Below are 14,141 nucleotides of genomic sequence, written 5' to 3' on the forward strand. Positions count from 1 at the left end.
CTATGAAAAGAAAACAATCATTTATGTTTGGCGGATGCATCGTAACGTTACTTTATATAGTAACTAGGGTCGGCCCGCCCTACGGGCGGGATATTAGTTAATTTGATATTCATTAAATGCTCGAATTGAAATTTGTTTTAAGATTCAAGAATTTGGTTATCTGTTATATCTTACTTATTAGTATGCGGTGGTATAGTTGTTTGTCGATTATTCTTGTTTTGGTATTGTATCAAATTAACTAATTATCCAACTCATAATTATAGATGTACAAATGTGGATTTGTGATAAAGTTTGATGACAATACTGTTTTTTTTTTTTAATTCTTATTCGTAGTGGAGTGTGCATGTGTCAGAAAGATGCCTATAACAACTTTTATGTTTTTGTGTATGGATTTTAAATATATATTATTTTGTATAATGCATACTTGCTCTATAACATTTGCTTGTAGACTAAAAAAATTGTTTTCTATATTTTTAAAAGAGAAAATATTTAGTCTAGAATATAACATGGACATATGTATTGACTATATATAGAAGTTGGATGTTATTTTAAAATGACATATGTATAGAGATTTTTCAACCATTACTTCACTGGCACAAAACATTTATAACTGTAAATACCTTCTTTTAAAAGCAAAACTAATAAAAGCGTGTACAACAAATGTATTTTGATATATATTATATTCATCAAGTTATAAAGGTTGGAAACATTGCAAAACTGTTTGGAGCAAAGTTTTTAACTTCACGATCTTCATCTTGACGTCAGTTCAGTGTCGGCCCTGGCCACAAGCAGAAGAAGCATGGGCTTCCAGCTGACACGATAATAAGTATTTTCGCGGTCACATATTTATAAAAAGTGACGTTAGCCTAGTGGTTCTAAGAGAAATTACCAGTGCTAGAGGTGCTGGGTTCAATTACCCTTAACTGCATTCATTTATTTTGGCTCTAAATATAAAATGGGACACGTGTCACTCCCAGAACGCACGAATTGATGATGTGGCTTCACGAGATAGAGTCGAACATTTCTTTATATATATAGATAGTAAAGCTATAACTTGGAATATATCTTCAAAAATATTGTAAATATAATTATTCAAAAACAAAATATTGTAAATATAATTTAATGTGTCACATATTCATTGCCCTTAACTTCTAAATAAAATCATTGTTATCTAAGGATTGGGGATAACGATTTTAACATTATTACCTTCTAAGCTAAGTTCAAATCGTAATAATTAATCAAATATTGGTCGCTACTCTAATCTGATCAGTTGGCTCAACAATGCCCTTTTGACACATCAAAAAGCCAACGACCCGGTAGTTTCAATTGATAAAGTAGCATAAACTTCAAAACGAAAATATTTCGGGGTTTTCTCGAACGTTAAGAAAAATCGGAATTGAGATCGAAATTAACTAATGTTTATTTTACTAGTTCATTGCTCTCACCGTGATTGAAGGTAAATGGATAAACATGAATAAATGTCAAACTAATCCGATATTAGTAGCCGATAAAACAACCTTTTCGTTTCCGATGACTACACGCTCTGACGACACAAAAAAGGATAACTACGATCTATCTAAATTCGCTTCCGTCATTCCAAGAGGTGCATGGATGGGAAATTACATCCCTCGTCATCTTTTATGTATACGTAATCATCTTCGTTCCTTTTTGTATAATATATTTGACTTTTAAAAATTTAAGAAGTCATACGGGATCAAACAAAGCACAAACCCGTATACCTAACGTGTTAGATATATATACGATCCGTTATTCTGTTCGAGAATATGCTTATAGATCATTCACATTCTTTTTTTTTTACTCAGATCATTCACATTCACCCAAAATTCATTCGATAGGCAGTTAATATAAATATATATATTTGAAAAGGGTCATGTTTGAGTGACCAATGGGACTATAAAGTGCTTTCGGGCCTGGGGATTAGGGGTTCGGTGACTTCGGTCCGAACCTCCTCATGTAATTCAAAAAGAAAAAAAATATGTATATATGCCATATATAACAATTCTATATATATAACAGTATAAATCATATATATATATATATATATATATATATATTTCGAAAAATAAATTCATATCTAGGATTTATAAACAAAAGTATGGGGTCTGATTATATACTATTTTGTATATAATTGTTATGGTATTATTTTATAGAATCCTAATTAATTAAACAAAAAAATGGAATTATGTTAAAAGAAAAAAAAAATTGATTCCAAGTTTCCATGGCCCTGGAAAATCCTGGCTTGCTTTTAACCACAAGCAAGAAACATGTGGCCTGGAGGTTTGAGATGAGAATGCGAGGTGGAAGGGCAATATTCATTGGAACATGCCCCTCGTGAAAATTTCAAATTCCATCTTAATGGGAGATGTTTGAAGCTTAGTGGTTAAGGACAATGCCACATCAGCAAACATGGGCCCAAGACTATTCATGAACTGGCTGTCATTACACGTCAGCAAAACCCACAGGATGACGCGCAAATGATAAAAATGTCCTTTTGCCCGAGTAAGCGGCGGATGAAACGGCGCCGATCAATCATATGTCCAGTTACTAGATGACACGTGTTGATTACTTGGTTTATTTGGGATCACTTTGGTTTGCCTCTTATCCCGGTTCATTTGGTTTTTATACTATTATAATTAGGTTTAATAAATTTAAACAAGATTTTGTTCAATTTTATCACGGTTTGAGTTTCTTTATACAATTGAAGTGATGATTTTTAATTCAATAAGCCAAAATCTGAGACCGGGTTTGGTATGTTTACGTTTGCTCGGTTTAGTTTGGTTGTGTTTCATTGTAATTGTATTAAGGGTATGACTGGTTTTCCCGCTACCACCCGCAAACGCAGCTTTTGCGGTTGGTAGCGGTTGCTGGCGTTTTGCAACAATCGCTCAAACCGCTCTAAACCGCTCCAAATCGCTCCAAATCGCTCTGAACCTCATAAATTCAAAAGCTGGTTCCAGCTAGCGTTTGCGGTTGCGGGCGTTTGCGGGAGGATAAAAAAAATTATTTTTTTTCCAAAACAATATAAATACAAAATAAAAAAATTCAATAAAAAATTAAACTGAAATTATAAAAATGCTAAAATATATCAATTAAAGTTTAATTAATATTATAAAACTTTAAAATAAAAATATTTTCTATATTTTTAAAAAATTTAAACTATAACTTTCTAAATATAAATTTTATATTTATTATAATATTATTATTTTTGATATTTTTATAATTGTATAAAATGTAAATATTGTTAATTTATTATTTAACTGCTGCTGCATTTGGTAGTTAACCAGTCATAAGTATCCCGCAAACGCACAAATTTCTAACCGCATAACCAGTCGTACAAATCTCTTAAAACCGCTAGAAACCGCAACCACCCGCATCCGCAAACTCCCGCAACCGCAACCGCAACCGCTGCGGTTAAACCAGTCAGGCCCTAAGAAGGTTCGAAAGTTTTGCGGACCAACCATCAATATCATGTCGGCACGATATCATAGAGGACCTTACGGATGACTAAGAGCCGTTGGATTACCAAGAAAGTTGGAATCATGTGCTCTTCTAGTCTGTTTTTCTTAATACAAAAGCGAACGACTTTTTTTCAAAGAGACCATATACGCCAGAGAGGACATAGCTAAATGCAATTTAAAAATCCAAGTATCGTTAGATTTAAGATTATATAAAGACTAGTTTACTTGTTAAATACGGATTGACCTTTGAATAGAATCAAATTTAAATAAAACCGCAGCAATGTTCACAATAAACCAAACCTTTTTTTTGGGGTAAAATGTAATAAACCTAACTTGTCTTGGATTGTAATGAAAACGAACAAAAAAATACATCAAACTGTACTTGATAAAACTGGATTAATATCTCTAATCAAAACCGAATAACAGATTAGCTATCCCTACCTTTATAATAAAAAGGAGGGTGTTTTTGGTTATCATAACAAATCCATATGAATTAGAAAACAAGAGAAAATTGCAAAGGTCGAATCATATTCGTACTGTAGTTAATAGAATATGATCAAAGCGTCCTCAAGGTTTATGGGCCACAGCATCCCACAAGTTTTTAAAATTTGTCCTTCGAGTGGCTCAAAGTGTCAAACTCTCATCCAAACATATATATTCTTAAAGTTAACTGACTCAAAAATCTATGTCAACTAGTTAACTAAATGGCATGTGTATGTTTCTACAAAGAGAGGTTTTCCACTCGTACACTCCAAAGCTTTCTAGTTTCAAGTTTTCACCTACTATGAAAATAGTAAGCGACCAACATTTTATATTTCTGTGCATCCTCGAGTCGCCAATAAAATTTTATATATATACATATATTATTTTCTGAATAGGAACATCTTCTATATATTAAGTTTACAATATGCTAAACCAAGTGGTATTTGTCTACTGGTAAAAAACTTACAACTGTGAGTATTGTCATGGGTTCGATTTCTCTTGGCCATCCCGAGCAGATCATGCATAACTTGTGATGATTAGTATTTGGGCCGAGAAAGTCTTTGGGATCACACCATGGTTATAATAATAATAAAAAAATTAATTACAATATGTTTATACACAAAAAAAAGAAAGTTCACAATATGGAAAGTTGGAAACTCCTTTTTTATGACCTGAAAGTGAAACCTAAATCTAAATCGAATGTAGATAGCGTTTATTAAAGTTCACAATATAACGCATGAGCTCGTCATGTTAAACTTCTGAATTTTTTTTTTATTTTGTTCATACTATGCGTTTTATTTTATTATAACATCCTTTTGACTATGCGTTAAAGTCTTATGGAAAAATAATACACTGTAGTGAAAACGACCAGCACGTAGCTAAACTAACGCAAAAATTAAGCGACGTCGATGGAAATACGAGTGTTATCGGTTTTGACCCACGATCTATGCTTAGCATTATTTAATGGTATCACTTGAAAACTAGAACGCAAACATACAAAACTACGATCCAAAAGGAAAAAAAAAACGAAGAAACGACACAACAAATATTAAAAGCTAGTTAACGTGACGAGGGCTTTGTACTTTAATTTATATGTGCCACCGAGTACTCTGCTACGTAGCCATGGCCAGCGCCTCAGTGCCTCGGCTCTGTCATCTTCACTTTCATATGCAATCTTTTGCTTTGCCTATGCTATCTCCGTCTCCCCCATCTTCAGTTGCGCAGCTCGCAACTGATTCAACAAACTTCTCATAGATTACCCGGATAGAGTCTGAAATGAACCCGGACTAACCTACCATTGTCGACACACACATACTCGGGAAAAGAATCTGACCGCAGACAACGATTGACACTGGCAAAGAAGGGAACAAATTCATTTCCGACCATCCGCTCAACGAGCCTGATCACATCAAACCCACTCACAACTTGTCCGAACGCAAAGTGCGGCGGTTCTTCGTCGTAATCCGGGGCCTCCTTCGTGTGGGGGAGGAACTGAGATCTGTTTGGTTGTTCAACATGATTGCCCATTGAGAGGATACCTGGATCCGGTCGTGCTTCCTCATGCATTCCTCGTCCGGGAACTCATCGCCGTAGATCCATTCGCCTCCAAAACCGTTTCCCTGAGTCATATACCCGCCAAACCAAACGTGATCTGGATCAATGCCGTGGATGATGGATCCTGTAGATGTATGTCATCCAATCTACTGAGAATGCTCAAGTAAATGAAGACTCTCATTCAAAGGGAAGGTTTCACTCAAGCTCATACGACTTTCACGTGAGCTGGATTCTTTGGAAATAAGAAAGTGATGTCAGAAGAGTAATTAACTAGAGGAGCTGAAGATATTTTATCAACATTCGTCATCTTCTTCAACGTAACAACTAACAAGACGTAAGGTCTGTAACAGAATCTGAGAGAGAGAGTGACCTAGCTTGAGACGAAGAGAGAGAGCTCGAGACTGAGATCTCAAAGCAGAGAGTGAGAGAGCTAGTAAGAGAAGGAGATTCTCTGTGTATCTAGGCTCAGTCTCTTGTAGTTTCTTCCTCTATTCCATTTGTATCTTGAGTTGATTGTAACCAAGAGAGGAAGAATGCAAGTATAACCTCCGGTCATTGTAGTCTTCTCAGTTCATCTATTGGAAAGGTTGAGAGACCTAAATCTCTCTGCTTCTCCACATCGTGCGGTGAACACCGGGTTACCAAAATTCTTGTGTCGACAAAACACATGAAACCTAGGCCTTGGGCCCCCATTTTAAAAAAAACTAAGCAGTTAATGTTTTTTTATCACAATTTACAGTTACATACTTACATATAAGGGAAATGTGCAAATGAAGAACCAAAAAAGATAACAACAACACAAAATTAAAATGGGACCTACAATTAATATTAAAAACAAAATTTATTCTTTTAATTTTTTTCATTGACTCTGGCCCTCTTTTTCTTTTTCCATTACTCTTAGGGTCTGACTGGTGACCATTCGGTAAACAAGAGGAACGAATAAAAAAAATATACGGAAATAAAATAGCAGGAATGAAAAAGAATTGTTGTTCCTTATCAAATTTAACAAGAAATAATCTTATTCTTTAATCCTCTACAAAAAGAGGAATGAAAGGGAATGAGAAATGAGAAGAACTATTATTCTTTGTAAATGGTGATTTTTTTTTAAGGAACGTTAGGGAATGCATTATTCCTATCCGTTCTCTGGTCACAATTCTTAAGCTTTTTTTTTTTTAAATCTCCTAAGCATTTTTATGTTCTACAATAATGTGTAGGCCCCCTTTTTTTTTTCTTGCCTATGGTCTCACGTATTACAGGGACGCCTCTGCTTGTGTCGTTTACTCTCTCACTTGATTCGATTCCACACTGAAATTGATTGTTTGCGATTAGATTGCGATTTGAGGTACATTGAAGCTTGCAGGAAACCGATAGAATCCTCAACAGATCCTTTATAGTGGAGTGGTATATCAGACTCCCCTATGCCTTTCTCGCCGGTACAAAGAGCTCGGAAGTTCTCCACCGTCAAAGGGTTCGTGTAGGCGAAGTGTTCTATCACGATCTGACCAACCGCTATAGAGCTAACGGCAATATCGAGGAAAACTCTTGGGTTATTCGCCATCGGAGATTGATCACAGGTTTAGGGTTCTGCTACGATACGACGCGAGGCGTATGGAACCACATTTTTTTATTTTCCACTCGTCGGTATTTATAGTTAACGGCTTAATGTTATGTAATTTGGGCCTTTTTGGGCCGACAAAAATAGTTAAAAATAAACTCGTACCATAACGCTTTGTAGTTTCTTAAAGGCATTCTACTCTTCGTCGGCGACCACTAGCCAAATGAGTTAATATTGTGCAGTAGCATATTCGAATTTTACCAAATTTGTTTGATTTTGTGTTTTGACGATCAAACATAGAAGTGGACTGACTTCTAAGTTGGGATTATAGCCCGAACTTTATGACAACGCACAACAGTCACATAACCCAAATGCTTGATATATTATTTTGTGATTTTAAGATGTTTATTTTTTTTAGTACCTTATTTTTCCTTTTTGGTTAAGTTGCTCAATAAAAAGATGTTTATTGTTTTCCTTTTTGGTTAATGTGTTGTTAAACCTTATTTTACGGACTACTTTGTTGTTCATTGAAGATCAAGTTTTTTTTTTTTCCCTCTCAATGAAGATCAAGTTTTAAAATGACAAAAATGTACGAAATGCTTATCATAAACTGTACATGTCATGGAACTTAGCATAAAGATCTAAAATCATTGTGTTTCTCATGAGTGTTTTTTTTTGGGCCACGCACTGAGAAATGAGGGTTCAGAGCCTTTCTTCTCCACTCTCTTACTATATAATGGTCTTCTTCTACTTAGGATTTTTTTTTTGGCTTTCTATAATGATCTTTTGCAATGCAGCAATTAAATTTGAAACTATAATATTCCTATCTACGTCGATGGATATGGACATCATCGATATTGTTTTGAGGGAAACATGAACAAGGTTATCGGTAGTTGTGTTTTCTGCTCTTTTAATCTCCCTATCCGTATAGTGACCATACTTTTTTTTTTGAACTACAAAATCTGTTGTTTGTCTCTATTATTGCAATTAAAATATGTATTTACGTAGACATAGCTTGTCTTTCAAGCAATCAAATGTTTGTTTGTCCCTAATAATAATGTTATTTTACACCTGCAACTTGCCTATCCACTAGTCTTGCAGTCTTCTCTATTCAACGAACTTAAACACCTCTTTTAAATCTCATTAACTTCTCTTCTTTGTTTAATCCGAATTATTCCAAGAACATGCAAGTATATTTCATAATCATTTAAATAAAATACTACTAGTATACTGTGAGAATAATTCCTTTGCATATGCTTTGTAATTTAATACCAACTATATATTCCATATCTGCTTAATGACATACGCGGCTACAATAACTTTAATCAACATTAACATATCTTCCGCGCCTTTATGCCAGTCAAAAAAGTATAGCTATTTTCTCTTTATTCCGTTCACTTTAGCGACTCACAAGTCACAGCAAAATACACAATAAACATCATATTAGCTTAGATCAAAGGTTTGATTTGACTTGGTCCATAGATATATTTACTAACCAATTTTAACTTGATCCATATTATATGAGAAATATATATATCATATGAAAATTTTGTCTTCTTTAATCGTCAAATGATTTATTTGAGACTGTATTTTAGCTCAAATTTGATGTTAGACAAGTCTGAAGCATCAGCATGTAACAAGGCATATTATTAAGTTAGAGCTAACTTGCTAATTGCTATTATAAAGTTGCGACATATTTTCAACATCCACCAAACAAAAACTATTTAGAAATAGAATATTTTGTATAACACACCACCATACATAGTCATGGTGCTAATCTGAAGATTACGATTTAGTAAACGTAGGTCCTATAGAATCACAATATCGATAAGAAGTTCTTTCTTATTATTCAATCAACCAAGTTCAATATCAAGATCACACAAACACACGCTTATGCATCATCATATGCATTACTATATATAGGACTTAGACATCTCCTAATCCTTATAGTATTATCACAAACCACAATATCCTAATCCTTATAGATAAACACAACTTTAAATAAGGAAAAGGAAACTTGCAACTCAAGCTTATCCAACATTCTCCCCTTTAAGCTTGAACTTGTCTTCACACACATTTTGAACTCCAATAAGTTCTCGCATCTCTTTAAACTTATTTCGACCAAGTGCTTTTGTGAGGATATCCGCTTTTTGCTCACTTCCCGGAATATGTTCAACTTCAACCAACTCATTCTCGACACACTCTCTTATAAAATGAAATCTCCTATGAATGTGCTTGCTTCGTCCATGAAACACCGGATTCTTTGATAGCGCAATTGCTGACTTGTTATCAACTTTAATGATCACACGTTTGCTAGCTTCTCCAATAGCTTCGCTTAGTAATTCCTGCAACCAAATAGCTTGTTTTGCAGCCTCTGTTGCAGCCATAAATTCTGATTCACATGACGAAAGTGCTACCAGCTCTTGCTTTGTTGAGCTCCAGGTTATAGGACTTTCACCGAAGTAAAATATATGTCCTGTTGTACCTTTACCATCATCTAAATCTACATTGCAGGAGCTGTCGCTGAATCCTATCAAGCTAGTACCTTTTCCTCTTTCATAACACAAGCCGAGAGAGACGGTACCTCGAAGATACCTAAGAACTTGTTTCATTGCAGCTCCGTGTGATACTCTAGGATCTTGCATATATCTACTTAAGACTCCAACACTGTAGGCAAGATCCGGTCGCGTGTGCAATAAGTAACGTAAACACCCAACGTTTCGGCGAAACTCTTTCTCATCAGCTTTATCCTCGTCTTTCGCTTTAGAGAACTGTGCGTTCTGTTCCAAAGGCACATGTGTTAGATTACACGAGCTCATGCCACATTCTTCAAGGATCCGTCGTGCATATCTGTCTTGTTTGAGTATGATACCTCCGTCAGACTGCACGACCTCTATTCCCAAATAGTACGTCAACTTCCCAAGATCGCTCATTTCGAATTTAGCTTTCATCTCTTCTTTAAACTCTAGTATGGCTCGTAGAGAAGAACCGGTGACTAGCAGGTCATCAACATAGACCACCACAATGAGAAGCTCCTCTTGATCTTCTTTACGATAAAGAGAAGGCTCTTTGGAGCATCTCTGGAAGTTTAAGCCCCGCAAGATCATGTTAAGCTTTATATTCCATGCTCTTGGAGCTTGCCGTAGACCGTAAAGGGCTTTCTTAAGTCTATAGACTTTGTGTTCTTCTCCAGACACCGTGAAGCCCTCAGGTTGATTCACAAAGACTTCCTCTTTCAACTCACCGTGGAGAAAAGCGGTCTTAACGCCGAGATGATGTATCTCCCAACCATGTGAACTAGCCAGCGCAATAATCAACCGTATAGTCTCAATGCGAGCCACCGGAGCGAACACTTCGTCGTAATCCACTCCATGCCTTTGAACATAACCTTTAGCTACCAGTCGCGCTTTGTATTTACTAATAGTTCCGTCCGCGTTGCGTTTGATCTTGAAGACCCACTTCAAGCCTATTGGCTTTGTACCTTCCGGTAGCTCGACAAGATCCCAAGTATTATTTTTTTCTATAGAGAAGATCTCATCTTTGCAAGCATCAATCCAAACTTTCATCTTCTTAGCTTCATTATAATCCCAAGGCTCATCGTTAATGATCATCAATAGTCGCTCTCCCTCTATCTCAGCGAGGAAGGACGTAATCGTCAAGATATGAAGGTCTGGTGGTGATCCTTGTTGATCGTCTAGGTAGTGGCTCGACTTCGTCTTCTTCGCTGCTGCCATTGTTGCTGTTATCGAGTTCATGTCCGTCCTCATTAGCTTGGAATGTCTGTCCATGATCGTTTGTGTTTTCTATCAAGCGGATAGGTCCACTTCGAGCATTCCAGGATCACCGTTGTCGTCCTTGGTCCACACCCAACTTTTATTTTCTTCGAACACAGCTGACAATAATACGTTTACTCAAGGGATCAAGTAACCGATACGCTTTTGATCCTGGTTCTATTCCGAGATGTACAAGAGTTCTGGATCTGTCGTCGAGTTTCTTTCTTCCTGCCCTTTCCGTTCTCGCATGACAGACACAGCCAAACACTTTAACGTGAGAGCGGTTCGGCTTGCGTGATCTCAAAGCTTCATATGGTGTGGTTCCTTCCAGGGACCTAGTTGCGACCCGGTTGATTAGATAGGTGCAATGCCTTATTGCTTCACCCCAGAGATGGTTAGGGAGATCCATGTGTTTTAGGATACTCCTGGTCATCTCTAGGAGCGTTCTGTTGCGTCGTTCTACCACACCGTTTTGCTGTGGAGAGTAAGGTGCAGTTAACTGTTGTTTAATGCCATTCTTCTCGCAATACTACTGAAATTCTTGTGAACAGAATTCTCCTCCTCTATCTGTCCGTAAATTTTTTAGCTCCGTATGTGTTTCTTGTTCAGCAAGGATTCTGAAGTTTTTAAACTTCCCAAAGGCCTCACTCTTTTCCTTTAGCAATGCCGTCCACATGTAACGAGAACAATCGTCAATAAGAACTAGAACATATCGATTCTTGGCTGGAGTTGATGGTGTGATAGGTCCACATAGGTCGGCATGTACGAGCTCAAGAAGTTCCTTTGCACGATATGATGTTGCTTGTGGGAAGGGCTTCCGAGTTTGTTTTGCTTTCAAGCATGTCACGCAAGTCTCCGAGCATCGGTCAATGTCAGGCATCCCGTCCACTAGTTCCTTACTAACCATGAGACGCATTGTATCCTTGTTAATATGCCCCAGCCGTGCGTGCCATAACGTACTGTCTCCAAATCCTTTCACTTGCAAGCATTGTATAAGGTCAACCTGTAGGGTTACCTTATACAGACGATTCTTCGATCTTGTACTCCTAACCATCATCTGTCCGTCTTTGTCAAATAAGCTTAGACGATCATCTTTCATACGTACTTCACACCCAAATTCTGTAGCTTGTCCTAAGCTGATAATATTACTTCTCAAAGCCGGTATGTAGTATACATTCTTCAAAATTTTCTTCTCTCCTCCTTTGACTATGAAACGGATTGAGCCTTTTCCCATTATATCTATCTTTGAGTTGTCTCCGAACCGTACTTTTCCATTTATTGAGTCGTCTAATTCGAAGAAAAAGAGTCGATTACCACTCATGTGGTTGCTAGCGCCATTGTCAAAATACCACACATCCATTGTGTCAGTTTCAGCCTCAAAATTCTTAGGGTTCACCTTGTTTTCATTAAGGTAAACTACCTCGTTCATCATGAGAGTATCAGCTTCATGAGTGTCGTCTTCTTTTTTTTCGACAGTCTCTTGGAGATTTAAGAGTTTATCGGGACAATCGTTAGCGTAGTGACCAAGCTTATCGCAGTTGAAACAGGTAATGTGAGATGCATCTCCACTACCACCTCGTCCTTGTCGATACGCGTCTCTTTGTTGCTGAAACGAACCTCGCGCGCGACCTCTTCCGCGCCAACCCGATCGACCACCACGCCCACGTCCACGGTTATTGTAATTGTTGCCATAGTTTTCTTGTTTTGAATCTGCATACATCAGCTTACCGGAGTCATCAACAGATTCTTCTTCATCTTCGTTTATTCTTTCTTCATAAGCTTTCAATCTCCCAATGATATCCTCAAAACTTGTTGAGTTTAGATCCAATACTTGCTCAAGTGAAGCAACAATATGAATATACTTCTTTCTTGGCAAGCTTGACAAAAATTTCTTAACAATTTTCGGTTCTTCTATTGTCTCCCCTAAAGATGCCGATTTTGAAGATATTTCAGAAAGTTTTCCCACGAATGTGTCGATTGTATCTGTCTCCTTCATCTTGAGTCTATCAAACTCTGCCATCAGAGTTTGTAGTCTCGCTTCACGTACTCTTTCTGCCCTTATATGGCGCGATTTCACAGCTTCCCAAACAGATTTTGCGTCGTCTAGGTCCCCGACTTGAAGAACCAAAGCTTCAGGTATTGATTGGAACAAAAGGGCAAAGGCCATATTGTTTTTATCTTCTGCTTTGTTCCCGGGATCGATTGTTTCCCAGACTTTGCTAACCTTCAATGCTATCTTCATCCTCATAGCCCAAACTGTATAGTTAGAGGAAGTGAGCATTGGAAGTTTAACAGAGGCGGCTCCGACATCTTTGTTGCTTAGCACGAGATCATCCTTTGCATCAGTCATTGTTTAAGTCGAAGGTTGATCACGTTCCTAGATGGCTCTGATACCAAATATAGAATCACAATATCGATAAGAAGTTCTTTCTTATTATTCAATCAACCAAGTTCAATATCAAGATCACACAAACACACACGCTTATGCATCATCATATGCATTACTATATATAGGACTTAGACATCTCCTAATCCTTATAGTATTATCACAAACCACAATATCCTAATCCTTATAGATAAACACAACTTTAAATAAGGAAAAGGAAACTTGCAACTCAAGCTTATCCAACAGGTCCATCAGGTCAAACATTCTATGATTACATTTGTTTTCAGCAGAGATGGAGATAGATGTTTACTTTGAAGATCTACAAATTACTAATCATGATTATGTTCCATTCAAAGCCGCGGTAAAGCTGAGAGACGCAATGAAATCTTTAGCTTTTGACTTTTCTTTTACAACAGTCGAGACGTGTTCGGTTTTCATTGGTCACGCTCGTAAAAATCCACGAACGAAGACTAAAACGAAAACGACGCCGTTATATCACTTACAAGCACCAACCATAGGGGGTGATTGGTAGTTGCTGTAGGTGCTGTCCACAGCCCTATTTATTTCCACAGCACCAAATTCAGAGCAATCAAGCTTTAAATTTTTTTTTGAAACCACAGCTCTTAAAATATCCTACAGCTGTACAAGTGCTCTGCAGAGCCAAATATCCAAAGCAATTTTTTAGTGCTTCAATAAAATTCTACAGCAATAAAATCTAAACCCACAGCAAAAAGTCTACAGATTTTTTTCTACAGCGAAATATTTAAAGCTACAGCCATTACCAATCGGACCCATAATATCGAGTGAAATTTAAAGCGAACGCGCTAGTCCACGCGCCGAAAGTAAAAAAAAAAGACAAGAACTGAAAAGAAAAAGAAAGATCAAAGTGGTTAAGATGGGCTTCAGTTGTT

The 14,141-nt window shown here is 36.9% G+C and overlaps 1 protein-coding gene across 1 annotated transcript; it reads right to left on the bottom strand.

Annotated features, from left to right (window-relative positions):
* Nucleotides 1–5,125: 5,125 nt before the first annotated feature.
* LOC103852255 (peptidyl-prolyl cis-trans isomerase) lies at nucleotides 5,126–7,074 on the bottom strand. The gene is made up of 4 exons (XM_009129171.1): nucleotides 6,882–7,074; nucleotides 5,501–5,640; nucleotides 5,258–5,453; nucleotides 5,126–5,193 (listed from the first exon to the last, which is right to left on the bottom strand). Exons 1-4 carry the CDS (start codon nucleotides 7,072–7,074, stop codon nucleotides 5,126–5,128), a joined length of 597 nt encoding a protein of 198 aa, XP_009127419.1.
* Between the last annotated feature and the right edge of the window lie 7,067 nt (nucleotides 7,075–14,141).

Source organism: Brassica rapa, chromosome A02, assembly GCF_000309985.2.
Source record: "Brassica rapa cultivar Chiifu-401-42 chromosome A02, CAAS_Brap_v3.01, whole genome shotgun sequence".
In the NCBI taxonomy this organism is placed as follows: domain Eukaryota; kingdom Viridiplantae; phylum Streptophyta; class Magnoliopsida; order Brassicales; family Brassicaceae; genus Brassica; species Brassica rapa.